This window comes from Rhinoderma darwinii, chromosome 11 (assembly GCF_050947455.1).
Source record: "Rhinoderma darwinii isolate aRhiDar2 chromosome 11, aRhiDar2.hap1, whole genome shotgun sequence".
NCBI lineage: Eukaryota > Metazoa > Chordata > Amphibia > Anura > Rhinodermatidae > Rhinoderma > Rhinoderma darwinii.
Genome location: NC_134697.1, coordinates 17,933,246 through 17,961,016, shown reverse-complemented (window position 1 = coordinate 17,961,016; position 27,771 = coordinate 17,933,246). Strand labels below are relative to the sequence as shown.

At 43.2% G+C, this 27,771-nt stretch overlaps 1 protein-coding gene across 6 annotated transcripts in view; it reads right to left on the bottom strand.

The window, feature by feature from the left end:
• Positions 1 to 3,506: 3,506 nt before the first annotated feature.
• The window catches only part of R3HCC1L (R3H domain and coiled-coil containing 1 like), a 43,613-nt gene continuing 19,348 nt past the window's right edge, over positions 3,507 to 27,771 (bottom strand). For 4 of the 6 annotated variants that reach the window (XM_075843071.1, XM_075843072.1, XM_075843073.1 and 1 more), the window contains 6 exons: positions 21,275 to 23,163; positions 19,988 to 20,160; positions 17,743 to 17,813; positions 16,706 to 16,801; positions 9,468 to 9,608; positions 3,507 to 3,716 (listed from right to left, as the gene is read on the bottom strand). In XM_075843071.1, the coding sequence (XP_075699186.1) occupies positions 3,664 to 3,716; positions 9,468 to 9,608; positions 16,706 to 16,801; positions 17,743 to 17,813; positions 19,988 to 20,160; positions 21,275 to 23,128 (2,388 nt within the window). In that variant the 5' untranslated portion in view covers positions 23,129 to 23,163 and the 3' untranslated portion in view covers positions 3,507 to 3,663. The remainder of the gene's footprint in view (positions 3,717 to 9,467; positions 9,609 to 16,705; positions 16,802 to 17,742; positions 17,814 to 19,987; positions 20,161 to 21,274; positions 23,164 to 27,771) is intronic. The other 2 variants (XM_075843075.1, XM_075843076.1) reach the window with 2 other exon arrangements.

Sequence of the window (27,771 nt, the reverse complement as noted above, 5' to 3'; positions counted from 1 at the left end):
TGAGCTGTAATACCAGACACAGCCCATGGGCATTGATTCATAATCTAAAAAGTTTAGTTACCCTTTAAGCCCTTAAGTACAGAAAAGCCAAATCTCAACACCAATAACAACATTACCCTCATAAAAATATTCCCATGACACGCACATTTCAAATTCATAAATTTCATTATGTCTATTTAATCTGAATTTAAAAACACAATATAAGGAACATTTTCCAAATTTTTTTGGGTGGAAAAATTGTCACAAATTTATAAAAAATACCTGTATTATAACAGCAAATGAAGCACGGTTTATAAAAATGTAAACAGAAAACAGATGTATGTAAATGTGCACATTCCAGAAATGTTTAAAATGTCATGAGTGCCATAAGATGCTCGAGACGATCCTTCCAGGAAAAAAAACTAAAATTACACATCTACATATAGAAATCTGAACATCCATGACCTGCGAGGGTACAGAGAAGCCGTAACAATAAAACGTCACTGTGCTATGTACAATTACTGGACCTCTAATTACAAGATGTTTGCTGTTGTGTTCCTGTACACAAGGCTGAGGAAACACAATGAATCTATTATTCATACATTTCCAGGAGGAATAACAGAGGGCAAGTGCAGCAGCCTAAGAAAAATGGCACTGCTACAATGTAAATAGAGAAGAGAGAGAAATGCATGAATATTTTTTGAGACGAGGCAGCGCGGCTAATAAATAGTTTTCTTCTATGCATGCATTTCTTCATTTCAGCCGCCTTGGACTCACATGACCACTACCCCTATTTTTGTAACATAGGAAAAAATAAAAAGTTCAACACATCGAGGACAGAACTATTTTGGTTGTGAACCTCCGTTACCTCGTGGTTTAGGTACAGATTCTGACTCCATCCATAGGACTTCTGTTGTAGTGGACAGCGAGTAGGCGGTACTTTTTTTTTTAGAGCAAATAAAATGCAAAAATATTCGATGGCACAAAAAAAACACCTTAAAAAAAAAATTTGCAAAAAGATCAAGAGTTTACATAAAAAAATTCAAGTCTTTAAAAAAATAGCATTACTATTCTGGTATTAATTAAACAGGTTCTTCTGTTTGATATAAGTAATAGAGTATAGAGTAAGGGGAGGGGGCATTGATTTACATGTACCCACTACGTTCATTGCTCTTTAAAGGGATATCCCAGTGAGTACATGTAACGCCATATGGCTAGGGGGAGATGTTGCCACCTGCTGGCTACCGGGGATACGACTTGAGGAACACCCAACAATTACAAGAACAAAGGGGCAGAGACCCCCTCGGCTTATTGCAACTCAGGCCCATTCAACTGAATTGCAGTAGCTGCCCACCGCCTGGACAACCATGGCGCTATGAAGGGAAACATTTCGATGGTGCTCTATGGAGCACTGCGGCACCTCCATTATAGAAATTGTTGGGTGTCCCAGTGGTCGGACCTCCACCAAAAAGCAATGAAAACCAGATGAAATGGAACGTAACCCAGCGTCAGAATGAACAGGGACTATCAAAGGACCGAATTAAACACTGGATGGAAGCGGACGACTCACTAGGGAGATTTCAAGGGAATTTTTCCCGACCTGTTTCCAGAACAAGACACGATAAGAAGGACTCCATACAAGAACGCAGGAGAGGAGCAGTGAATTGCTTTAGGTCAGGCACATGCCACATACAGGCGGCTGTTTACTGCGCTAAATGAAGAAGCGTTTCCACTTCAGTGACTTCCCCTCGTGATAATTAACTGTAGAAAGCCGGTCATTTATCATTGAATGTTACACGAGCTCTCCGCGATCAACGCGTTTTATGACATTAGAAAAATGTGCAGAGCTTCTGTCTCAGATACGGATCAAACGCCTCGAAACTGCCATTTACAGACAGATGTTTTTTTTTCCCAGGGGTCAAACGGGAAAAAGTTAATTTAAAAAAGAAAGAGAAAAAAAACAACTTATGCAAAATAGAAATACTCCGTCAAGCAGCAATTAGTAAACGCTGATAGCTTCCAGTTCTAAAGGTCCGTTCACACCACTTTCCAGTGTACGTTTTGCCTGCGCGCTAGGAAAGATCCTGGCGAATAAGCTGAATGTATCCATAGAAGCTCCAGAACCCGACGGATGACAAAAAGAATGTCCTTTTGGCCTCGGTAGGGCAGGTATACTTTGTTTTTCAACCGTATGGAATAGAATAGTCGGCTATGCTATTCCATAAAGAGGCATCCAGTAAAACAAAAATAACGTATAGAGGTACTCGCCTATGGGCGACGTATGCCTAGAACAGTGACGTACAACGAGAGAAGGTAAATATTGGCAGAGTGGATTTTTGGGAATTTCCTCTGAACTGGGTTGTGGTAAGCCCATTCGCACCTTTTAAATTCCCGCCATTCTAGCGCCCACATCCAAGATCAAGTCCATTGATCCCATTACTCGGTTTACATCACTGCTGCGAGAAAGTTTTCTAGAAACACGTAGCAGACAAACACTTTCTGATGTAAACAGGGACTGACGGGAACCACGGGACTGTTGAGGAATTCAAAAGGGGAGTTTGGACTTATTTGTTTTTTAGACTGCCACCAATTTTTATTTTTCTTAAAGGCTATATCCACCTTATTAGCAATTATTTTTTTTACTGCGCCATCTTAACTAAAAGAAAAACTGAAGCAACATTGTAAATAGGATTTTAAAAAAAACAAAAAACTACTGTGTAAAGAGCTCCTATGCAGATGTATGCATCTCCAGGGTAACAGACTACAAACAAACCCTGTGTAGTCAGATCCAGCAGCCATACTTCCTGCCATCTGTTCCCAACTTTTTGCAAACTAACCAAATGTGAATTAGCAGGAAGAAGGGGACAGACAGAAGGGCGTATGGCGGCAGGATCAGACTACACAGGGTTTTGAGATGCAAACATCCACACATCTGCTTAGGATCGGTAGACACAAAAAAGGTAAGACATTTTTAACCAAGACTATTTTTGAGTTTAGATGCACTGGGACAATAAAAAAAAAAGTGGTTGCGATGCTGGACATAGACTTAAGAAATGATTACCTTTGATTACAAAAAATGAGAACAGAACCCAGAAATGTCTAATTAATGTGCAGAGTTACCAACATAAAGGCCATCTGTCCCTATGACAAAACTGCCTGTTCAGTTATCCTAAGCACGGGACATTTTTTTCACACATCGGAAAATGAGAACCTGAAATCCTGCTTGGATACTATGAGACTCAGTAACCCTATGACAACAATGAGCTACCAGAGAACGGGGACAGGAAGTGTTGTCATTAGGATAAAAGCACAGAAGCTCTCCTCACAATATTCCAACCTCTGTTAGGTTACAGGACAAGAATAAGATCCACCACATCATTAAAAGAAAATAAAAAAGGAGCAAAACGCCTTACTTTGCCAAACCCGCAACATTTGTCTTATCAAGTCCAATCCGGGGAGAACGCGATAAATTCATCTTACCCCTTCCAGTTCTACTATTAAGTGTGTGACACAATTTAAAGCGTCTGCTCTGTAAGACAAACTCTTTATTCTTCACCAGCTGAGCGAAGGGAATAAAAACCAGGTCACCGGTGCATGTCATCTCAAGTCAACGTCCTCGCTGCTCCTCCATGTTAAAGAGACATGTCTCCCCCCCCCCCCCGCTGCGTTCAAACACCGCTGCCTTCACCTTCCTTCCCAGGCATCTTCCCGCTGTTTTGCTTCAAGATGCTTTCGCTCTATAAAAAAAAACACAAAAAAAAAACACCACATAAAATATATAAAACCCCTCGAATGGGCTACTTTCATTCCAGACACTTCGTTTTGGTTAAACATGGGGTCCTAATGGTTTCTTTTTCTAGTTATATAATAAGAGCTATAACTACTAATATAAACCTGAACGCAGCCAGCAGTGTAAACAATAGATACGCTCATTCTAGTTGCCATGGCTACAACCAGGGTCATGTATAGATATCTAGATAGACGTGCAACTTCTCCATATTGTCTTCTATATATACTAATCTACATAAACACTATAGTACGTGCAGGGGTGTAGCTATATTGGGTGTAGAGATAGCAGTCGCACCCAGGTCCTGGTGTCTGAAGGGGCCGAAGGGTCACTCGGCCACATAAGATGTCACCTGTAAGGCACATGGTAGCTTGGGACGGTGTTACAGATTTTGCGTTGGGGCCCAGGAGCGTCAGGTTACGCCTCTGATTACGTGTGCAGCATGTAACGGTTTCTTGTTTTCTATAAATAACGCAATGACAATAGAGATCTGTACATGTGTCTGGACATAAAGGTGGCCATACACATTAGATTTCGACAGGACCTGCCGACACTCTGATGTGTATGGCAACGTCCTAACTCTTACCAACCAGCAGATGTCAGGGAAGAGAAACGGCTGGGCTTGTTGGATTTCAACATGGTATAAAACGCCCCTTTGGCTAAACCACGCCCCTTTTCTGAACACTTTTGGAAATTGTAGTGTGAAAAGTAAAAAGTCCCAAATTTTAGCGCAGGCGTGCGCCAATTCTTGCAACTTTGTTTATGCCAGAAAATGAGGCGTCAATCTTTTGATTTATCCCCCCTAATGTCTTTCATAGTAGTCACCTTAAAGGGATTGTCCACATAGAACAGCTCTGACCTTAACCCTAAATCCTTCTATCCCTTTTTTGGAACGGATTAATAGATTTGCATGAATACCCTTTCATTTTATTGCCGCATAAAGGTTCTTTCTGGTTCCTAGCTGCACATGAGCCCACAACCTCCCCCATATATTTATTCCTTTTTCAAGCCTATTACTTTGTATTGGCAGATGAAGTTTGAGGTAATTTGGAGGAATATGGACCTGCATGAACTTTACGTGGCCGTTATTGACCATCTGATATGCTGGGACGTAAGAAGGCTGGCACATATGTACGGACTGGTTAGTGGAGTAATATATAGTGGAGTAAGTGTCACCTGCTGGTATACCCTAGATAAGTTAGCAAAAACTCCTATAAGATCAATATTATAGAATGAGTAAAATATAAAAATAACCAAAAAAAAAAAAACTAAAAACTTTTTTAAACTCATTGTTTTTGTAGCTACTGCGATGTGAATAATTGTCGGTCTGTCTGGAAGTATGCAGGTGAAGGGACCTACGACATGATAATATAATGTTAAATAGGATCAATGACCTCTCCTGACATGTCTGTTCTAGTGAATAATGGTATTCCCCGTGAAATAACAATACTGGAGCATCTTTCATCTTTTCCTAAAACATTATGTTGTGCCGTTCCTCTGTTATTCTTCCATGAAATTTATGAATAAATTGACAGCTGGGTGTTAACGGTTGGGGGCGTGTCCCTACACAGACTGACACTGTCCAATCAGTGTGAGTGAGAAGGTGTAGAGACACGCCCATTTGACGAGAGGAATGGTAACACTCAATTGTCAATTAATTCATACATTTTTATGAGGAATAACAGAGGAAAGGGACAACGCAGAGTTCGAAGTAAATATGCTCCAGAATTGTTATTTCATGGGGAATACAAGTATTTTTCTAGAACAGACGTGTCATGGGATGTGACAGGTCCTCTTTAAATAATTGGGGTCTCCTCAAATGGGGCAGATTGATTATTCGGGCCCGCTCTATCACAACCTGTGCGCCAGCTAAGCTTTGGGGACTGTATCATGGGTGAGCCTGGTTCTTCAGCTGCTATGTGTGGCATAAAAAGTACAGCACGAAGGCAACCCACATGTAAGCCATACACGTGGTGTTCTGGATAGGACCGTGGACACAGCACTCTATACTCCATATACTTCATGAATACTTCATGTGGTCACAGTGTAAATAATTAACAGCTCTGCAATTTCACTATTACACTTCACTACATGTCAGTAAATAATTGCTACAAGGAACATCATATATATGATTGCAAGTCAATCAATTCTAAAGGATTTTCAATTGCAATGTTTTTTTTTGTAAGCAGCCGGGGTCCCTGCAACAGGGAGAGGCGTACCGGTCACAATGATAAGGAAATTTGTCCCTAGTCCCTCTGCAATAACCAACTTTCATATCTAAAAGGGAAAGTATCATCAGAAAATGACGTATCATTAAAAACTGAATTTTATTATTTATTATTGCAGTTTTAAAAAAAAAAAAAAAAAAAAATACTTTTTTTTTTTTCGTGACCACAAATCTTGATGTTGAGTTAAATCGCAGCTTAATTTTACTGCTGGAGGCCTAGATAAGGCAGGATAGTAAGGGCCCTTATACACGGGCCAATGATCGGGCAAGGGTTCATAGAACGCTCGTTCCTGATAACTGCGATGTGTAAACGCTCGATCATCTGCTGATCGTAAAATATTATCGTTGTCGGCGGCACATCTCCCTGTGTAAACATATACAGATATATAAAAATATCTGACAGAGCCCCATTCATATGTAGCTAGGTATCGGCTTAGGTGATGAGGCTTAGTTAATCTATTCTCCACTGCAGATAAGGCAAATAGGGGGAAGGTTTCTGCTATAGAAAGCTGCCTCCCAGCCCGAGAAATAGTACTCGCGCTCCTTCCCTTAGCTGCTATTTCACATGCACTAGCACTGGAGGGGGGTGGGGTAAAAAGACCAAATGAACAATTTATGCGCATAGTATTGTCAAACAATAACCAGCTTTTACCAATGGAAAATACCTTCATTTTCATAAAGAGAATATATAAAACATATTTCCACCAAGATAAATACATTTTAGCAAAATGTTTTATTTCCTTCTTTTCTTCCTCAGAAAGCTGAATCTGTCAAGGTTTCACAGCTTTTCTACACATGTGACAGTCACAATGACAAGTTCATAACAGCAGCGAGGCGAAATAAGGCCAAGAGCACAAAGCGTGCAGCGACTGAGACTTAAAGAACGCCGCCATCAAAACGGCTGATGGTTTACACACAATCTAAGGGAGCAGAGTTATCATCTGTATTCTATTGGCACAATGCGGGGTTACTAGTCGTACTGGTAGAACTGAAGTTCCCAGAGCGGAAAGCTTAAAAGGGACACTTAAAGGGAACCTGTCACCAGCATTTCACCTATTAAACCAGCAATACCTGGTGGTAGAGGGTGAAAAATCATTCCTATATAACCTATAATTATCTTCTTAGACGGCTCTGTAGCTTTAGTATTTAGTGTTCCCGCACCGTATGCTAATGAGCAGAAAAGAGTCAAATCTTTGCTCTTCAAGTCTTTCCGAGTTTACCCCGCCTCTGTACTTTTGATTGACAGCTCCTCGCCTTCCCCCAGCACACAAAATCCCATGCTTGTACATTGATGTCCTGTTCTGGGGTGAGCGCACAACGGGACACCGGGTTATTAGATAAAAGGCGCAAAATGTTTGCAGACCGTTATTTAGTCGGAGGAGTTTAGGAGAGGGGATAACGGTAATGAACTTTTGATAGCAGCGGCCAGCGAGGGGTGAGGAGAGTTCAATAGGTGAAATGCTGGTGACCGGTTCCCTTTAAAGGAACACTCCAGGCACAATGGACACACTGTAGGGCACGCCTCAAGAATTCAATGAAACACCAAAGAGATTAGTCATGCTCCGCCCCCTCAGGATCTACCCTATGCATAACATCCGTTTTGATTGGAGAATTACCATAAAAGTTTTACTTTAATTAGGTTTCCTAATAAATATTTGACTATGCCACTCGCCAAGCAGCAGCCTGCATATGTTTGGGCCATGGGGAGAACTTAAAGGGGTGGTTCATTTTGGACTATCTCTTATAGTTAGAAAGCTGATCACAGAGATCAGTTATGTGTGGGGGAACCTGGCACAAGGTGTTCAATTCCTCTGCAGCGCCACCACAGGGGTAGTGAAGCATTACAGGACACACATTGAAATTAATGGGCTGTCCATGTAACACACAGACACATTGGGTACTCCAGAACATGAGACATTTTTATAGTCACTCTCCGTTCCAGCTAATTGATGGAGATCCTGAAAAATTGGTTTTCTAAAACTACAAATTAACCTTTAAAGGCCGTGTAAACTTTTGAAGTAATTTTATTGAAAAAATAAAGCTATTTTTTCTGTGAATTTATGCAACTTTAAAATTGTTCTTTATTACAACATAATTTTAGATACAGCTTCTATGTATCCTGTATACATAGAAGCTGTACTATGCCGTCAAAGCCGAATCCGTCAGGTCAGCAGGACTAACGGCTTGGCAGAAAGCTGGTTTATGACCTTAGATGTGATCGATCTATAAAGCTGGAGCCGCACTGAGCTGAGCCGTCAGTCCTGCTGACCTGACGGATTTGGCTTTGACGGCAAGATACAGTTTCTATGTATACAGGATACATAGAAGCTGAATCTCAAAAAGCAAAAATGTTTAAAAGTTGCATAAAATCACATAATACATACATTTATAAAAAAAATTAATAAAAAAATAATGTAATGCAAGGTATGCAGTATTCGGAGACGGAAGCACATGGCTCCAGTCACAGAATAGCAGCTGAGCTGCAATACTGCAGCCCTGCTCCTATTCAAGCGAATAGGAGCACAGTTGATGTTCTGCAGCACGGCCGCTATACAATGTACGGAGCCATCTGCTCCGAATACTGCATACCCTGCATTACATCCGGTGCCCGGAGTCAGACGGAGCAGCTGATTGGTGCGCGGTCCGGGTGTCAGACCCCTACCGATCATGTACGGATGACCTATGCTGTGGATAGGTCATCACTTGTCCGTGCGCGGACAACCCCTTTAACGCCTCCCTCCTGGGTATGAAATAACAGGCATATGGAGGTATAATATGCGTCCATTATGGGTGCAGTATTGCGACTCCATATAACTCTACGTCCTAATACGTCCTAAAGAGGAGTTCTGTCAAGTTCTGCAAAAGACGTTGACCCTATAGTAAAATCAGTCAGCCATGACCATGCCCAGGAAGGTTGTCCCCCAACTCTCTATACATCGTCAATGGCATAAAAATTTGCCCTTTTGTGCTCATTTATAGGACATTCAGGGGGGGGGAGGGGGCAACCAATGGGCATCAGTGTTAGCCACCTAGGGTCCGTTACCTGTATAGTACGCCAAGTTAACCAAAAACACCTGAAATATGACAGTACTTCACATAACGTGGGGACTAGAACTTCCAGGTAGTTTATCTCTTCTTTAATAATCAATAAACCACACAACTGTATCTATTCAATTCTAAACAGAACTTTGAGCAATTACGTAACGGCTTCATGCACTTTCCTTTTTTAATGTCTCTTTAAATAAACCCCATTGTTTTAATGTCACTCCGAGCCCGGTTGTAAAAGGACAGAAATGTCACGATCCCACCAGTAAGCCTTGCTCATCTCCAGCCGGAGAAGGAGGAGAGATAAGTACTTGCACATATGCAGCGAGGAGATTGTGCCACTTAATAAAGTTTGACAGCGTCTGCCGCTGTTAACAACAAAATCCCACCAAACAGAAGACTCTGCACAATCTAATTGCTTCCTCTCACCTCTGGCTTCCTGGAGTTTCTTGCGCTCTGCCTCCCTTTCGGCTTTGCTCTGGGTACTTCGCACTCCCAAGGCACTAATCACCAGTCTCCTTGCAAGAACCGCAGACGTTTCTGGACGGTCTTTCGCGGGCTGCAGAAAGTCTAAGTCACACAAGAACAAAAGATGAATAAAAAGTGCAGGGTATCATACGACGACATTGAAAGAGCTGCGAACGTCTCCCGGGAAGTCGGCCCGGCCGTCCCCTCTAAATGCTCGGATCCTAATTCCATCATTTAGATTTGTAACGTTCCTTCTTGACCAATAAAAAACTCGTCTGACATTGTGCAATTACTGAACACTTGAGATAATTGCAGTCGGAAAGCGTGCGGCTAAACGAAAAACGTTGTATTGTTAAGGCGTGATAATGATGGATCCAACGATAAAATGAAGGATAATTCGGTCAAACCCAGAGCACAAATAATAAAAGATCAGCACAATCTAACAAGCTGCTAAAAAAAAAGACATTTAAAAAAAAACAAAAACTATTTGTAAAAATTATTTTTCATTAAATCAATAACGTCAAATTCCCACCCCCCATTCTGATTTGGGAGGTGACTGAATAGTGATTGATCCTCTCATTCAAAATTTTAAATGGATTGTTTGAGATTAGACAACACAGCGCCACTCTGGTCTGTGGCTGTGTCTTGTATTGCAGCTCAGCACCATTTATTGGAATAGAGCGGAGCTAAAATACAACCTACAGCCCATGGACAAGAATGGCGCTGTGCGTGGAAGGAGCCCTTTTTAATTAAACCACCCCATTACCTCTTTAAATAATGGCATCTACAAGTTTTCTTAGAAAGTGCCCCTGTCTTAGAAAACAAAATAGTCATCAAACTTTATTTTGTCCCGAGCCTGGTAGATCTAGCAGAGCGGAGTTTATTTGACACAATTCATTAAGATATCACAATTTGTTATCTGTGGTTTTGCACAGGACTGCAGGTAACCCTTCAGTACTGTGTTATTTCCCAATTTACACCTACTTAAAACATTTAACCCCTTAATGACCGGGCCTGAAAAGACCTTAATGACCAGCTAAATTTTTCTGTTTTTGCCTCTCCGCCTTTCAGCAGTCATACCTTTTTTATTTTTTCATTGACGTGGCTGTATGAGGCCTTGTTTTATGCGAGAGAAATTGTAATTTTTTTTCCCCACAGTTTGGGGGGGTAAAAATTTTTATTTTAACGGTGTGAATATAGGAAAAAGCGATTCTTGGCATTGTTTTTCTTGTTTATTTTTTATCCTGTTCACATTTCATGCTAAATATCCCATTAGATGAATTCTTCAGGTTATTACAGTTGTGTAGATACCGAATATGTGTAGGTTTTTTGTTTTTATTTAGTGTAGGGGCAATAAAATTTATTTAATGCAAAATAATGACTTTTTTTGTGACTTTTTTTTTAATTTATTTTTTTTGTTTATTTATTTATTTTTTAATCCCAAGGGATAACTTTATTTTTTACTTGTAATGTATTAGCATACTCCTGTATGCGAATACATTACACTGTGTCACTATGACACAGGCAGCTGATCGGGCAGCACATGGTGTGCCCGAACAGCAGGCAAACGGAACAGACAGCCCTGGGGTCCTTTCTAGGTCCTATGGGCTGACTGCAGAGGGATTCCCCGATGTTCGATCGCATCACCGGAATCCCGGTGATGCGATCAAAGAGGGGAATTCCCTTTGATTATGCCGCGGTCACGGACCGCGGCAATCAAAGGGTTAAACAGCCAGGGTCCGAATGTTTTCTGACCCCAGCCATATTCAGGAGGCTGCTCTAAGATCAGGAGCTGTCAGTTACAGCTCCTGCTTAGAGGATGAGCGCTCACACGAGCGCTCATCAGCCTCATCTACAGCGACGCCAAAAGACGTCTCTGTAGACTAAGCACCTGCACCGCCTGACGTCAAAAGACAGTGGGCGGTCGGGAAGGAGTTAATAACTTTGCTATACGTTTTTTTGTATGTATCTCCCCCCCCCCCATGTCCTTGTCCTAATTCACCGCCCTGACTTTTTTCAAAATTCTGCTGGTTGTCATTGGAAACAGACAACAGTTTCTCTCTACAGTCAGACATGTGACCTAACAGCTGAGCCTGGACGTTGTGACTGTCAACTTAGCTCCCACAATGCACTGCTCTCTGGAAATTGAAAACCAGCAGGATTCTAAATTAAGCTTTTTATGTGAATGGAGTAGAAAACATCATGCAATTCAAGTCATTACAGAAAAAATAAAGCAAGTATATATTATAGATTCGTGATCTAATCTCAGGAGGAAGTGGAAGGGCAAAAATTGGGAAATAAAAGGAAAGACTGCAAGAATTTTTTTTAAATATATATATATATATATATATATATATATATATATATATATATTATAAAAAAAATAAAAATAATAATAATAATAAATATATATATATATATCACATTTCAATTTTTGTTTTGTTAAAATAATCCAGTTTCGACTCTAGACTGCGAAATCTTGCGCTGATGTTCAATGGGCGGTAAAGACAAGTTTTCTGCCGCTGACAAATTTCTATAGAGGTCTTGAGAAGAGCAAAACTTCTTAAGAAAATGAAGTTTTAGCATTCCCTAAGCGCGGCACACAGTCAGGTCAAGATCGCTGTTCCACTGAAACGGCTTTAGTTTTTGAAAGAGAGAGAATGGAGAAAGTTCACAAATGCTAAACCCCAGGAGAATTCCTGTTCATTCCTCAGCGTGATGTGTCCCTTTACTTAAAGTGCTGCTAAAAGCTTGGACAGTAAATTGACTGCCTGTGACCAACAGAACAGCCCTATAATTTCATAACTATCCACCAGACAAACGACACGTTCATTCTCATTTTATAATGGATAATATAAGCTCTGGCAAAGCCGCAGTCATTCTTGCTGCAGGCCTAGTTGGATCTCCTGTAGCGCCATTGTCCAGCACTCATGTCAAGGCCGCCATGTGTTTCCTTATTCAGGTCTACATTAGTATTATGTCCAGTTCTGCTCACACTGAACAATGGAAAAACTATTGTTTTAAAGCTCCATTTTTGGCTTTCAGACTGGAACTAAACTACGAAGACAGGGCTTGGTGTCCTACTGCAAACAGAGAAATGAGGGAAGGCGCCTGCTGCAGCCAGATGCTTTACAGCTAGAGACAGGTGTGATCTAAGGTTTGCGTGAAGCATGGTGGGGGGGGGGGGGGATAAATTAGCTTCTGACACACAACTATAAGATTTCTTTATGAATTTCTCCCATATTTATTTGGAGTATGGGACAGAAAAACATCCCTTGAATGTGGATGTGCAGCAGTTTGGAGCGTGGAGGGGCTTGTGGACCTTAATAAACAGTATTGGCAGTGTTCCAGGCAGTTGGACCCCCACGGATCAGAAAGTCACGGCATGTCCTAACGATATGTCATCCCTTTCTGTGATGGGAAAACCCCTTGAAGATGGTATATGGTTTCCAACACACTGACACTGTCCAATTAGTCAGACTGTGAAGGGATAGAACTGACAGCTCCTCTATACTACACCACACAGGAGAACGGACAGCTCCTCTATACTACACCACACAGGAGAACGGACAGCGCCTCTATACTACACCACACAGGAGAACGGACAGCTCCTCTATACTACACCACACAGGAGAACGGACAGCTCCTCTATACTACACCACACAGGAGAACGGACAGCTCCTCTATACTACACCACACAGGAGAACGGACAGCTCCTCTATACTACACCACACAGGAGAACGGACAGCTCCTCTATACTACACCACACAGGAGAGCTGACAGATCCTCTATACTACACCACACCACACAGGAGAGCTGACACCTCCTCTATACTACACCACACAGGAGAGCTGACAGATCCTCTATACTGCACCACACAGGGGAACTGACAGCTCCTCTATACTACACCACACAGGAGAACTGACAGATCCTCTATACTACACTACACAGGAGAGCTGACAGCTCCTCTATACTACACCACACAGGAGAACTGACAGATCCTCTATACTACACCACACAGGAGAACTGACAGCTCCTCTATACTACACCACACAGGAGAGCTGACAGCTCCTCTATACTACACCACACAGGAGAGCTGACAGCTCCTCTATACTACACCACACAGGAGAGCTGACAGCTCCTCTATACTACACCACACAGGAGAGCTGACAGCTCCTCTATACTACACCACACAGGAGAGCTGACAGCTCCTCTATACTACACCACACAGGAGAGCTGACAGATCCTCTATACTACACCACACAGGAGAGATGACAGATCCTCTATACTACACCACACAGGAGAGCTGACAGATCCTCTATACTACACCACACAGGAGAACTGACAGATCCTCTATACTACACCACACAGGAGAACTGACAGATCCTCTATACTACACCACACAGGAGAGCCGACAAATCCTCTATACTACACCACACAGGAGAGCTGACAGCTCCTCTATACTACACCACACAGGAGAACTGACAGCTCCTCTATACTACACCACACAGGAGAGCTGACAGATCCTTATACTACACCACACAGGAGAGCTGACATATCCTCTATACTACATCACACAGGAGACATGACAGATCCTCTATACTACACCACACATGAGAGCTGACAGATCCTCTATACTACACCACACAGGAGAGATGACAGATCCTCTATACTACACCACACAGGAGAACTGAATGCTCTATACTACACCACGCAGGAGAGCTGAATGCTCCTCTATACTACACCACGCAGGAGAGCTGACAGTTCCTCTATACTACACCCCACAGGAGAGCTGACAGCTCAACTATACTACACCACACAGGAGAACTGACAGCTCCTCTATACTACACCACACAGTAGAGCGGACAGATCCTCTATACTACACCACACAGGAGAGCTGACAGATCCTCTATACTACACCACACAGGAGAGCTGACAGATCCTCTATACTACACCACACAGGAGAGCTGACAGATCCTCTCTCCTACACCACACAGGAGAGCTGACAGCTCCTCTATACTACACCACACAGGAGAGCTGACAGCTCCTCTATACTACACCACACAGGAGAGCCGACAAATCCTCTATACTACACCACACAGGAGAGCTGACAGCTCCTCTATACTACACCACACAGGAGAGATGACAGATCCTCTATACTACACCACACAGGAGAGCTGAATGCTCTATACTACACCACGCAGGAGAGCTGAATGCTCCTCTATACTACACCACGCAGGAGAGCTGACAGTTCCTCTATACTACACCCCACAGGAGAGCTGACAGCTCCTCTATACTACACCACACAGCAGAGCTAACAGAATCTCTATACTACACCACACAGGAGAGCTGACAGATCCTCTATACTACACCACACAGGAGACCTGACAGATCCTCTATACTACATCACACAGGAGACCTGACAGATCCTCTATACTACACCACACAGGAGAGCTGACAGCTCCTCTATACTACACCACACAGGAGAGCGGGCAGCTTCTCTATACTACGCCACACAGCAGAGCTAACAGAATCTCTATACTACACCACACAGGAAAGCTGACCGACCTTCTTTAGAAATTATTCGGTTACCACCATTTTCAGCAGTAAGCTGGAGAGACGGACATGTGGTGTGAGTAATGTGCCGCGTGTGAGATCTGACAACAGGCTGATTCATGTGATGAGTTGTAAGAAGAGGATCCAGTTATTTTCCAAGGAATTTCTCGATGCCTTATATTAAACACGTCTGTAATACCACCCAGGAACCCTATACTGTACCAGCCTCTATATCATTAAAAGGCAATAGGATGATGCATGTAAAATGCAAATACTCTTCTGAGCCAGTGCATGTGGTGCTGACCCAGCGTGGGTATAGTAAATGTTCCAGCACCTATCCATAGAGACTTGTATCGGACCAGTCCTTCAATGTGTCCCCATTGGGCTGCTTTTAGTTAGAGAATATTGCATTTTTGCATTTAAACCCTTTGTTATTGAACTCGGCAAGGTCACTTCTCCTTTGAACAGCATTATTGCAAACAAGAAGTGCAATCCTGTCTTTATTGATCTCAGCCCTTTATTAATAATGAATGGACTTTGTAAGAGGGTAAATATATGTAAATATAGTAATATCTTCATTTCAGTAGTCTTGTGCCATTTCAAAACAAATAAATAAATAAATTTGAATGAAATCTAATATATCGAGACACTTCTTTTAAATATTAGACCATGGTTTCAAGGGTGATTCTATCCTTTCTGCTGGCCAATACCAAATATATATTGGAGCCCCCCCCCCCCCCTAACTGGAGATTAAAAGGAAAGGTGTGTGATCTGTAACAATCTACTATATATTAACATAACATTTCATTAAAAGATACTGTCCAGGATTAAAAAAAAAAAAAAAAAGCTACCCATATTGTATAGCATTGCAACCCAGCCCCAGTTACTGGAGTACTGCAATTCTAGAAAAAGCCTATGGACTAGAGCAGCGCTGTTTCTAGAAAAAGTAGACACTTTTTTTTATAATCTGGTAAAACCCCTTAGGGATTGGACACATCCACTTAACCATCACAACCTCCTGTGGTAGAGAGACTCAGTCTCACTGCTCTACCAGTAAAGAACCCTTGTATGCCGATTGTAATGCAAACGGAGAAATCTTCTTTCGTTTACATGTAGTGGACGTCCCTTGTCAGGCCATGTTCACATGGGATTTTGCACAAAACTACAGTGCAATGAAACAAAATTGTTTTTTTTTTTTTTTAAAAACAGGATGGAAAAAAATCTGTGTGAATTTTAGGACTTGCTGCACATTTTCCAATTTGCCGCACACTCTGTTTTTCTGCGGAAAGGTGACAGATTCATGTGTACAGGTAAGACACTGTTCACATCTGCATCAAAGGGGTAGAACAACGGAACAGAGGAGCCGCCAGTTCCGACGCAATGACAGAAACCAATGGCGCCCAGCGGAACCCAATGACTTTAATGGGTTCTGTCGGGCTCCCGTCATAGTGTCCATCATTTTGTCCGTGAAAATCAAAGTAATCTGAGATGGAGGCCCCGCAACAGAGCCCCCGACGCAGATGTGAACAAAGCCTTATGTTTAACTGATAAGCAAACGCTGCACAAAATAAAAGGATCAAACTGCAGTCTATAGGACTTCTTACAGCTGCTGCAACAAAACACAGAGAGGTCGGTCAACTTACCAGAGCAGGCCTGGGCTTTAACTCTGGATGCTCTGGTGGCCTGGGACAATGGTCTAACTTTCACCAATGGGTTCTTGCTGGACAACGCGTCACGAGCTGTAGGAAAAAACATGAAAAAATCCTTCATTTATAAAAAAAAATCATTGCCCTAAATTTATTATTGGGTTTACGGCTGATTCTGGGGAAATTGCACAGGCTAAAAATCTGCATCTAAAATTGTGCCAAATTTGCGACATTTGATTTCTGAGCCCACGAAATAAAACCGGCAAGAAAAGTGATTGTGGTCAAGCTGCAAAGGTAAAAAAAAAGAAAAAAAAAAAAGAAGAAGAGGTGCGAATAGAAAAAGCCAGACATGCACCAGTTTTATAAATGAATAAATTCTCACTAACTACCCTCTCCAATTTTAATAGTGCAAAATACGCCATTATCTCGGTTTGCAGTCGAATTGATGATCTTTTCTCAGTCTTTGTGTTTTTCATAGAGTTTTTCTTGGATGACATGTCCAGCTATCTGCACCGCAGCCCTCCAACAATCCCTGGGATCAGCGAGGGACGGCAGAATCAGGATGTGGTGTATATTAGAAATGGGCACCCGGTCCCTGTTGCTGGTTATCAGGCCGTAATATATTTAAGGAACTATTGGTGCTCTCCCCCTACGTTGTTGCCTCCAGTGACCTTCTTCAGGCCTCCAACCTTTTAAGCAACGCACAATTTTGATCATTATTTTTTCTTTATTAGACAAGAATGTATAGCAGACGACAATGGGTATGTATGAAGCGGGCTCAAGATCTCAGCTCGCTCCATACTTAGCGAGTGTCAGCTATATATTACAGCTTGCACCCTGCTCTATCGGCCGGGACACTAGATAGATCTAATCTCGGCTTAGGTCCATGTCGTAGAAACCTTCCGTAAAAAATAGGACAATAGGACTATTTTTTTTATTTTACGGACCGTGCTCCCATACTTTATAATGACTACAGGCACAGCCGTGTGCATGGGGCCTTAGTCTTCTACTAATAATAAGGCAGATCACCGTACCTGCGATAGGACTTGAGAAGATTCCAAGAGCGTGTGTATCGTCAACCCACTTGATGTCAAAACCTTTCTTCCTGTTGCAAAAGAATAACGCGTACACTAATTCAAATGAGGGAACTACACAGAAAGCTGAAGACAGGTAACAGAGACCCATAAGCTATTACTAGGGGCCATACAACTCAAACTTATACTGTCTGGTCATTGTGTCCAGTCACTCAGGGGTAAACATATAGGTGATGTAGCTGAATAGAGGCCCAGAGAGGAAGGGGCCCCTTCTCTGCCACAACAGGGTTTTAGGGGTTGTCACAGAGCGTACTGTGTTTATATTGGTGGTCTTAGCTTGATGTCAGCAAGAGAGGTCTTTCTCAGTCAGCACTTGGCAAAAGTCAGGTAGGTGTGAGTGACTGGTGTGTAATCTGACACATGTGCGGCATGTGTCCTATGTGTGAATGGCACATGTGTAGCATGGGAACAGTGTATGAGTGGTGCGTGTGCGGCATGTGTCCTATGTGTGAATGGCGCATGTGTAGCATGGGTCCAGTGTATGAGTGGTGCATGTGCGGCATGTGTCCTATGTGTGAGTGGCACATGTGTAGCATGGGTCCAGTGTATGAGTGGTGCATGTGCGGCATGTGTCCTATGTGTGAATGGCACATGTGTAGCATGGGTCCAGTGTATGAGTGGTGCATGTGCGGCATGTGTCCTATGTGTGAGTGGCACATGTGTAGCATGGGTCCAGTGTATGAGTGGTGCATGTGCGGCATGTGTCCTATGTGTGAGTGGCACATGTGTAGCATGGGAACAGTGTATGAGTGGTGCATGTGCGGCATGTGTCCTATGTGTGAGTGGCAGATGTGTAGCATGGAACCAGTTTATGAGTGGTGCATGTGCGGCATGTGTCCTATGTGTGAGTGGCACATGTGTAGCATGGGACCAGTTTATGAGTGGTGCATGTGCGGCACGTGTCCTATGTGTGAGTGGCACATGTGTAGCATGGGAACAGTGTATGAGTGGTGCATGTGTCCTATGTGTGAGTGGCGCAGGTGCGGCACGTTTCCAGCATGTGAGTGGAGAATGAAGTGGCATGTGTCCAGCGTATGCGTCACGTGTCCGATGTGCGAGTGGCACTGAAGGGAGAGGACGGGCCACACTTTAATTCAAATCAGTTTATCTAAAACGTGTCTCCTGAACCCAGTAGAACATTACAATTAGCATAGGAGTTAGTTATGTTGCTACGGCCTCATGCACACGACCGTATTTTCATCTATCCATAAATACTGTGCGTAAATGCGGATCCGCAGTCATCCGTAACTAATCAGAATATACGGAAGTGCGTCCGTAAATACGGTCCGTATTGCATCCGTATATACGAATCGGTAAAAAAAAAAAGGGGAGGCTGCAAACAATGTCGCCGTAAGAATAGGACAGGTTCTATCATTTTTTTCAGCACAGACACCATCCGTGAAAATACTGAAAGGTGTCCGTGGCCAATAGAAATGACTGGGTCCATAATTACGGATGAAATATACGGTCGTATGCATGGGGCCTAAACCACAGATAGGTGCTGCCAGAGAAAGACACTTGCAGCATATGCCTGTTGTCAAAACTGCCTCCCCTGCTGCACCTCACCAACAACTGGCGGGCACCACACAGGGGCGGATGCATCAGCAGTGAGCCTACGCGTTTCAGACAGAACACCTGTCCGAAACGCGTAGGCTCACTGCTGATGCATCCGTCCTTACTCCTAGTGGATTTTACGCTTTGAAATAAAGTTGGAATATTATTTCCTTTTAATGAAACAGCGCTATTCTTCCGTTATTTGCTGTGTTTGTACCGTGTGCCGCCACGTGTATCCGTGCTAAGTCCAAGTCTGGATATACATATCGGTGAGCTGGAAGAATCCTCCTATATTATCAGTGTCTGACCCCACAAATGCTATATTGGCTGAAAGGGCATAAATTTCCACAGTCACACTCCAAAATCTCGTAGAAAGCCTTTCCAGAAGAGTGGGGACAGTTATAGCCACAAGAGGGGGGCCAACTCCATATCAACCTTTACGGTTTTATGATGAGACGTCCAACAAGCTCATATAGGTAAGATGGTCAGGTGTCCACATACTTGTGGCCATATAGCGCAGGTAGATAATATAAGTGGGTCTGCTAGATCTATTGAATACCCAACCGACTGCACACGAAGGAAACATTTTATGGCCACAATAAAATTATTATTATAGAAGAACAGGACTCACTGGTAACTTGCAAATGCGCGGACTAAATCCTCGGTCTTAAATTCTGCAGGGAAGTCAAAGATCTCAATCACATGTGACAGTTCTAGATCATCTATATCCAGCTCTTTAGGCTCATAGTCATAGTAGTTCAATTTGGGTTCCTTAGGACGATCATTTTGCCCCTTTCTCCAGGTCTGGGAGAAGAGAAAAAAAAAAGAGAAGTCATCATATCTTCATTATATCAGATGATTCTGTAATAAACCACACAGGGTTAAGTATTGAATATTTAAGCAAATAAGACACCTGAAAACCTAAATTTTTCAGATACAAAGCTCCAAATCCCTTGCACATAGTCATTAAGTTAGATGATAAAAATCTGATTGCCTGAAGCCACCACCAGGGGGAACTTCCCGCATACTGATCCTATTGAACTCAATACTAAACGTGTCTTCAGTCAGATCCTAATCTGCCTCTAGTGGTGGTAACACTTGTGGGCATGAACATACGGAGAGGAGCTTATATGTACAAGATCTGGGTGCGCAGATCGTTTAAAGCATTAAAGGGTCTTTCCAAGTTATTTTTCATTTTCATGATGTTGCTCAGGTCTGTCCAGCACTGTGGTTTTAATTTTGCTAGGGCTTAGTAAGGGTGGGATTACTAGGTAAAGTACACAGTTCCCATGATTCTGCTCCCCTCTTGCAAGCATTGCCTATATGTACAGCTGCCTGCATGTGCACTAACTGCTGCCCAGCATGTGAAACACAATCCCTCCAGAGACAGGGATGGAGGAGATCAGTGGAGATAAAAGGCATGTGATGTGCCGTACTACAGGGAGGGGAGATGACCATGTGTTCATTGTATGGGACGGGACATATGCAGGGGGTAAACACCAGGAGCATCGTTATGTGACAGCATGCGAGACTAGCTCACAGAGACATTTAAGCTACAGACAGCACATTAGTTAAGTGATTAATCTTACTGCATGTAAACCATATGCGCGCAATTTTTTTAAGATCGGAATACCCCTTTACATGAACATGGTGGCTCTGAAACAGTCCATCAGCATCAGTGCAAGATACCATTAGTCCTAACAAGACATTCGAGATTTGGCTACCCATGCTTCGCGGTGTAGAACCAATGGCTGAAAAAATAAAATGGTGTTCTGAAAAGTTTTACTTCTACAGAACGGATATAACTATACTAGCCTCAGATTTAGACGTCAAAATGAAAATCACCTCGCAATATACAATGCATCCTTCTCATGGCTGGAGGTCTAAAAAATAAGGTGAAGGTCAAGCAGCGCTTTACCTCTTGCACATGATGAGGATCAACACACTCTCCTTCATCATTAAAGAGAGAATCCCAGCTCTCTTCCTCGGTAGCGCTTGCTACACGTTGAGTCACTTTTTCAGGGGCTTCCACCGTCGTCATACAAGGGTCCCTCAGATGGTTATTCCTGAGATTGTCTGTACGCCCTTCCAGTTCACAGTCAGTTCCAGTCAGTGAATTATGTTCCCTCGGGTCATCCGAAAAGTTCAAGACCAACCCCCTATTAGGACGCACAGCCGTATTGGCATGATCCATCTTTAGACAGGGCTCTGCCTGCGTTGAAGTTGCCTCAAGAGGCAGTGCATTCACCCCGGCTGGCAAAGACTCCACGCCTTCCAAAGTGGGCAACTTCTCTGCAACTTCCAAGTTTGCCAATGCAACATCAACAAGCTCCATGCCCACTGCCATAGCGGCGGCCTCGGCTGCATTTAGAGCCGCATTAACCATTGCAGGTTCAGGATCTGAAGTCGCTCCTGCCTCCACATTTGGCAGTTCTGCTATTACTACATCAGGTCCCTGTGTCTCTTCGGCACTCTGCTGAACTACACTAGGTTTTTCCACCATCTCTACATTGCCTTCAGCATCTGTTGTGCTACCCGTACCCTCCAGTCTCATCTCTGTAGAGCCTAAATAACTGCATACGTCAACCGTCTCAACCTCATGTTCCCTATCAGCCTCGCCAACACCTTGAGATCTAATTTGAGCTGTATTGCCATTGAATGACGATACAGAGGTATGAATGCTATCTAATTCGCCGCCGGCGCTCTCAGATGGGCATGCTTTTAAGTCAGCCTGGTGTTCATCTGCAGCTCCGCTGCTGGGCTCAATGGTGCAGACAATGGCTCTGTTATCCTCCTCTAAGTCATGTTCTACTATAACAGAAGAGGGATCTAATTTTCTTTCTGCTATATTTTCTTGCTTTTCATCCAAAAGTGCATTACTCAAGTTATCTGCACTGCTTTCTAAGACTGTAAGCCGTCCAGATGGGTCTTTAGTAGTGTCACTTACAGAGATTACTTCAGCACTATCTGCTCCGTGAAATAAGACCGTACTTTGCCGTACAGTCGTGCGGTCTATATTCTCTACTTTGCATTCCCAGCTGTTATCTGCAGTATTTGATGGTAAACTTAAATTGGCCTGATTACATACAAACGTGGCGCCTTCTCTGAACTGCTCTGTGCTGCTGCATAACCTCGCTAAGCCTGGCGAACAGATGCCCTCGTTTCTTCTTGAAGAATCTGCAAAGCTTTGTGATTTCCTAGACTGGCACTTTCCCTTGTCATGCGTTTTCCGTCTGGCCCTATCTCGTTCTGCCCAAGTTTCATCTGACAATCTTCTTCTAAAATCAAACTTTTTTCCTTGACGGTGGCTGGCAGTAGTGGCCTGGGCATGAAGGAGTCCAGTATCTTTAGATGAGAAACCATGATGAACCGCGGCACTGGAATCAATGTGCGAAGCCGACAAACCGCTTTCGACTGTGCCCGGAGACGTCTGCTCATTAATGCTGAAACTATTAAAAGTTTCACATAATGAATCATTTTCAGGCTTTTCCGTCACGGTGTAATTTGGTCCCTGGTCTCCGGGCACGGACTGCTTTTTGGGTGATCTTGAGAACGCCCCATCTTGGTGGTCTCCACACTCACGGACTGTGGGATCCAAGTTCACCCTGGTGTTCCCCTGCCTGTACGAGTTTGGGGTCCTATTAGCAGAGGAACCGGTTTGTTCAGTGGCGTTTTCGCTGGCAACGTTTTCATCATCTGTTGTAGGTCGTCTAGCCTTTGGGACATACAAGGCTTTATCGGGTCTTCGAGGTCGAGGTCGGTATTGATCCATTTTATTCTAGGCGTCCTGGGAAGATGAGGTTGTGTCTGTTGTGAAAGAATAAACAAAAGATAACTGAGAGATATTTTTCATGTCTAACCTGTTTTTTTTAAATCTGGTTAAAAAAAATTTGATATACTGAAGAATTAAAAAAAAAAAATTCCAAGGTATTTAAAAAAAGAAAGAAAGTGGAGTAAATTACATTTATTCAATTGTAATCCTGTTCACTTCAATATGCATCCACTAACATATAGGAAGCGTATGGCCATAGGTTTAGGGTTTATTCATATTGTGTTTGCAATTTCCCAAACGTATACGCTGAGAATGTACATAGGACCCTAATCAACCAACGGGTGCCAAGAGTGTCCTTTTGGCATCTGTCGTTATGCCTTCTTTTCAACTGTATGAAATAGTATAAACGATTACGCTTTCCATACAGACACATCCATAACAAAAATTTATATTGTGCAATAGGTTTTATTTTTAACACAGGAGCCTAGGGGCATACGTTAGGGGCTTCCGTTATGGATAAATCGGGGTTAATATACCCTTAATATACGCTTTGTTTTAGAGATAGTAATATTTTGTGCTGCATAAGCAATATCACTGTCGGCGCTCGTAGCTAGGGCCAAAATTGGGCGGTGTAAAAGGACCCTTAGTAACGGGGGGGGGGGGGGTTAGGAACCCCCACGTATATTTTAATGATCTGTCTAAAATGGTAATCCCGGGACAATCTCTTAAGGCCCGGTTCACATGGAGTTGTTTGCAGGCGGAAAATTCTGCCTCAAAATTCCTTACGTTTTCCACCCGCGGCCATTGAGCACAGCGAAAAACGCGTTCTCTGCCTCCCATTGATGTCAATGGGAGGTCAGAGACGGTAACGCGCGAAGATCGGGCATGTCGTTTCTTCTTCCTGTGTGCAAAATCAATGGGAGGTTATTTCGGGCGTTTTTTTGCGACGCAGATTCCGCGTCAAAAATAGTGCCAAAATCCTGTGTGTGAACATACCCCTAAAAGGGACAACCTAACCATAAAAAGATTGTGCAACACGTCATAGATACATGTCACCACTGATTTCCAGAATACATGTATTCCCCACGAAATTAAAATTCTTGGGCATCTTTCCTTCAAACTCTTTGTTGTGGCGTTCCTCTATTATTCCTTCTAGAAATCTATGAATAAATTGACAACTGGGTGTTATCAGTTGGGGGTGCGTCCCTACATAGAATGACAATGTCCAATCAGAGGTGACAGAGTGAGACTGTAGGGACACGCCCCTTTGAAAAGGCAAATGGTAACACCCAGTTATCGATTTATTCATTCATTTCTAGGAGGAATAACAGAGGAACGGCACAACGCAGTGTTCTAAGTAAATATGCTCCAAATTGTTATTTCATGGAGAAAACAAGGATTTACTAAAATAGACATTTCAGGAGTGGTGACAGGTCCACTTTAAGGCGCTCTATACCAGTAATTCCTAAGCTTTTTGTCGCAGAGGAAACCTTGACAAGAATGTTCCCTTCATGAGGAACCTCTAAAAGTACTCCATCACTTCTGTAAAGGTGACATCTTTTGCTGCTACATTCTTGTGGAGGACTTCTAATTAAATTCAAAGTAACCACAGGGAACCTTGGTTAGAAAATACTGCTCTGTAGAATGATACCAGTTTCTGCCAAAGTAAAGATGTAGCAAGAATGGATGAAGAAAGAGGTAAAAACAAAAAGGAAAGAATACAAAAAAGAATAAAGAAAAATCGTACAAAGAAGATATAACATTTTCTGCTATTTCATGGCATTTTCATTAATTTACAATCAAATTCTGCTGGTTACCCTTGGAAACAGACAGCGGTTTATCTCTGTTCAGCTGTCAGTCATGTGACCTGTGCTTCCACAACACGGCGGAAGCCAGAATTTATATTTAGACAAGAATAAAGAAAAATACATCATATATCTGAAAATCAGGACAAGAGAAGTAAAAGTTACAGAAGATATAATATGTAGATATTAACTGTGGAATGTGGTCAAGTATGGTACAAAAGTGAAGCTTTACTTTAAGTTTCCAAGAAAAAGGAAGTGATATTCAAAATCCTTAGATTGCCCAATTGAGCTACATAAGGATTCTCATTTTATACTGCCATATACAAGTAAAATGCACCTGCCGCTCTTATATGAGAGGTATGATACTTGTATGACGTGACCTTACTAAAATTAGCAAATACAATAAAGGAGAACAAGTTATAAGAAGTCAACCTATTAGAACAGAAAATGGAACAGGATTTATTCAAACTTGTGTTAGAGGATCTGTCATCTCTCCTGTGTGGTGTAGTATAGAGGAGCTGTCATCTCTCCTGTGTGGTGTAGTATAGAGGATCTGTCAGCTCTCCTGTGTTGTGTAGTATAGACGATCTGTCAGCTCTCCTGTGTGGTGTAGTATAGAGGAGCTGTCAGCTCTCCTGTGTGGTGTAGTATAAAGGATCGGTCAGCTCTCCTGTGTGCTGTAGTATAGAGGATCTGTCAGGTCTCCTGTGTGGTGTAGTATAGAGGATCTATCAGCTCTCCTGTGTGGTGTAGTATAGAGGATATGTCAGCTCTCCTGTGCGGTGTAGTATAGAGGAGCTGTCAGTTCTCCTGTGTGGTGTAGCATAGAGGAGCTGTCAGTTCCCCTGTGTGGTGTAGTATAGAGGATCTGTCAGCTCTCCTGTGTGGTGTAGTATAGAGGAACTGTCAGCTCTCCTGTGTGGTGTAGTATAGAGCATCTGTCAGCTCTCCTGTGAGGTGTAGTATAGAGGATCTGTCAGCTCTCCTGTGTGGTGTAGTATAGAGGAGCTGTCAGCTCTCCTGTGTGGTGTAGTATAGAGGAGCTGTCAGCTCTCCTGTGTGGTGTAGTATAGAGGAGCTGTCAGTTCCCCTGTGTGGTGTAGTATAGAGGATCTGTCAGCTCTCCTGTGTGGTGTAGTATAGAGGAACTGTCAGCTCTCCTGTGTGGTGTAGTATAGAGCATCGGTCAGCTCTCCTGTGAGGTGTAGTATAGAGGATCTGTCAGCTCTCCTGTGTGGTGTAGTATAGAGGAGCTGTCAGCTCTCCTGTGTGGTGTAGTATAAAGGATCTGTCAGCTCTCTCCTGTGTGGTGTAATAAAGGGCATTTGTCAGCTCTCCTGTGTGGTGTAGTATAGAGGATCTGTCAGTTCTCCCATGTGGCGTAGTAAAGTGCATTTGTCAGTTCTCCTGTGTGATGTAGCATAGAGGATCTGTCAGTTCTCCTGTGTGGTGTAGTATAGAGGAGCTGTCAGTTCCCCTGTGTGGTGTAGTATAGAGGATCTGTCAGCTCTCCTGTGTGGTGTAGTATAAAGGAGCTGTCAGTTCCCCTGTGTGGTGTAGTATAGAGGATCTGTCAGCTCTCCTGTGTGGTGTAGTATAGAGGATCTGTCAGCTCTCCTGTGTGGTGTAGTATAGAGGATCTGTCAGCTCTCCTGTGTGGTGTAGTATAGAGGATCTGTCAGCTCTCCTGTGAGGTGTAGTATAGAGGATCTGTCAGCTCTCCTGTGTGGTGTAGTATAGAGGAGCTGTCAGCTCTCCTGTGTGGTGTAGTATAAAGGATCTGTCAGCTCTCTCCTGTGTGGTGTAATAAAGGGCATTTGTCAGCTCTCCTGTGTGGTGTAGTATAGAGGATCTGTCAGTTCTCCCATGTGGCGTAGTAAAGGGCATTTGTCAGTTCTCCTGTGTGATGTAGCATAGAGGATCTGTCAGTTCTCCCGTGTGGTGTAGCATAGAGGATCTGTCAGTTCTCCCGTGTGATGTAGCATAGAGGATCTGTCAGTTCTCCCGTGTGGTGTAGCATAGAGGATCTGTCAGCTGTCCCGTGTGGTGTAGTATAGAGGATCTGTCAGTTCTCCTGTGTGTGGTGTAGTATAGAGGAGCGGTCAGTTCTCCTGTGTGGTGTAGTATAGAGGAGCGGTCATCTCTCCTGTGTGGTGTAGTATAGAGGAGCGGTCAGCTCTCCTGTGCAGTATAGAGGATCTGTCAGCACTCCTGTGTGGTGTAGTATAGAGGAGCTGTCAGCTCTCCTGTGTGGTGTAGTATAGAGGATCTGTCAGCTCTCCTGTGTGTAGTATAGAGGATCTGTCAGCTCTCCTGTGTGGTGTAGTATAGAGGATCTGTCAGCTCTCCTGTGTGGTGTAGTATAGAGGATCTGTCAGCTCTCCTGTGTGGTGTAGTATAGAGGAGCTGTCAGCTCTCCTGTGTGGTGTAGTATAGAGGAGCTGTCAGCTCTCCTGTGTGGTGTAGTATAGAGGATCTGTCAGCTCTCCCATGTGGCGTAGTAAAGGGCATTTGTCAGTTCTCCCGTGTGGTGTAGCATAGAGGATCTGTCAGTTCTCCCGTGTGGTGTAGCATAGAGGATCTGTCAGTTCTCCTGTGTGATGTAGCATAGAGGATCTGTCAGTTCTCCCGTGTGGTGTAGCATAGAGGATCTATCAGTTCTCCCGTGTGGTGTAGTATAGAGGATCTGTCAGCTGTCCTGTGTGGTGTAGTATAGAGGATCTGTCAGTTCTCCTGTGTGTGGTGTAGTATAGAGGAGCGGTCAGCTCTCCTGTGTGGTGTAGTATAGAGGAGCGGTCAGCTCTCCTGTGCGGTGTAGTATAGAAGAGCGGTCAGCTC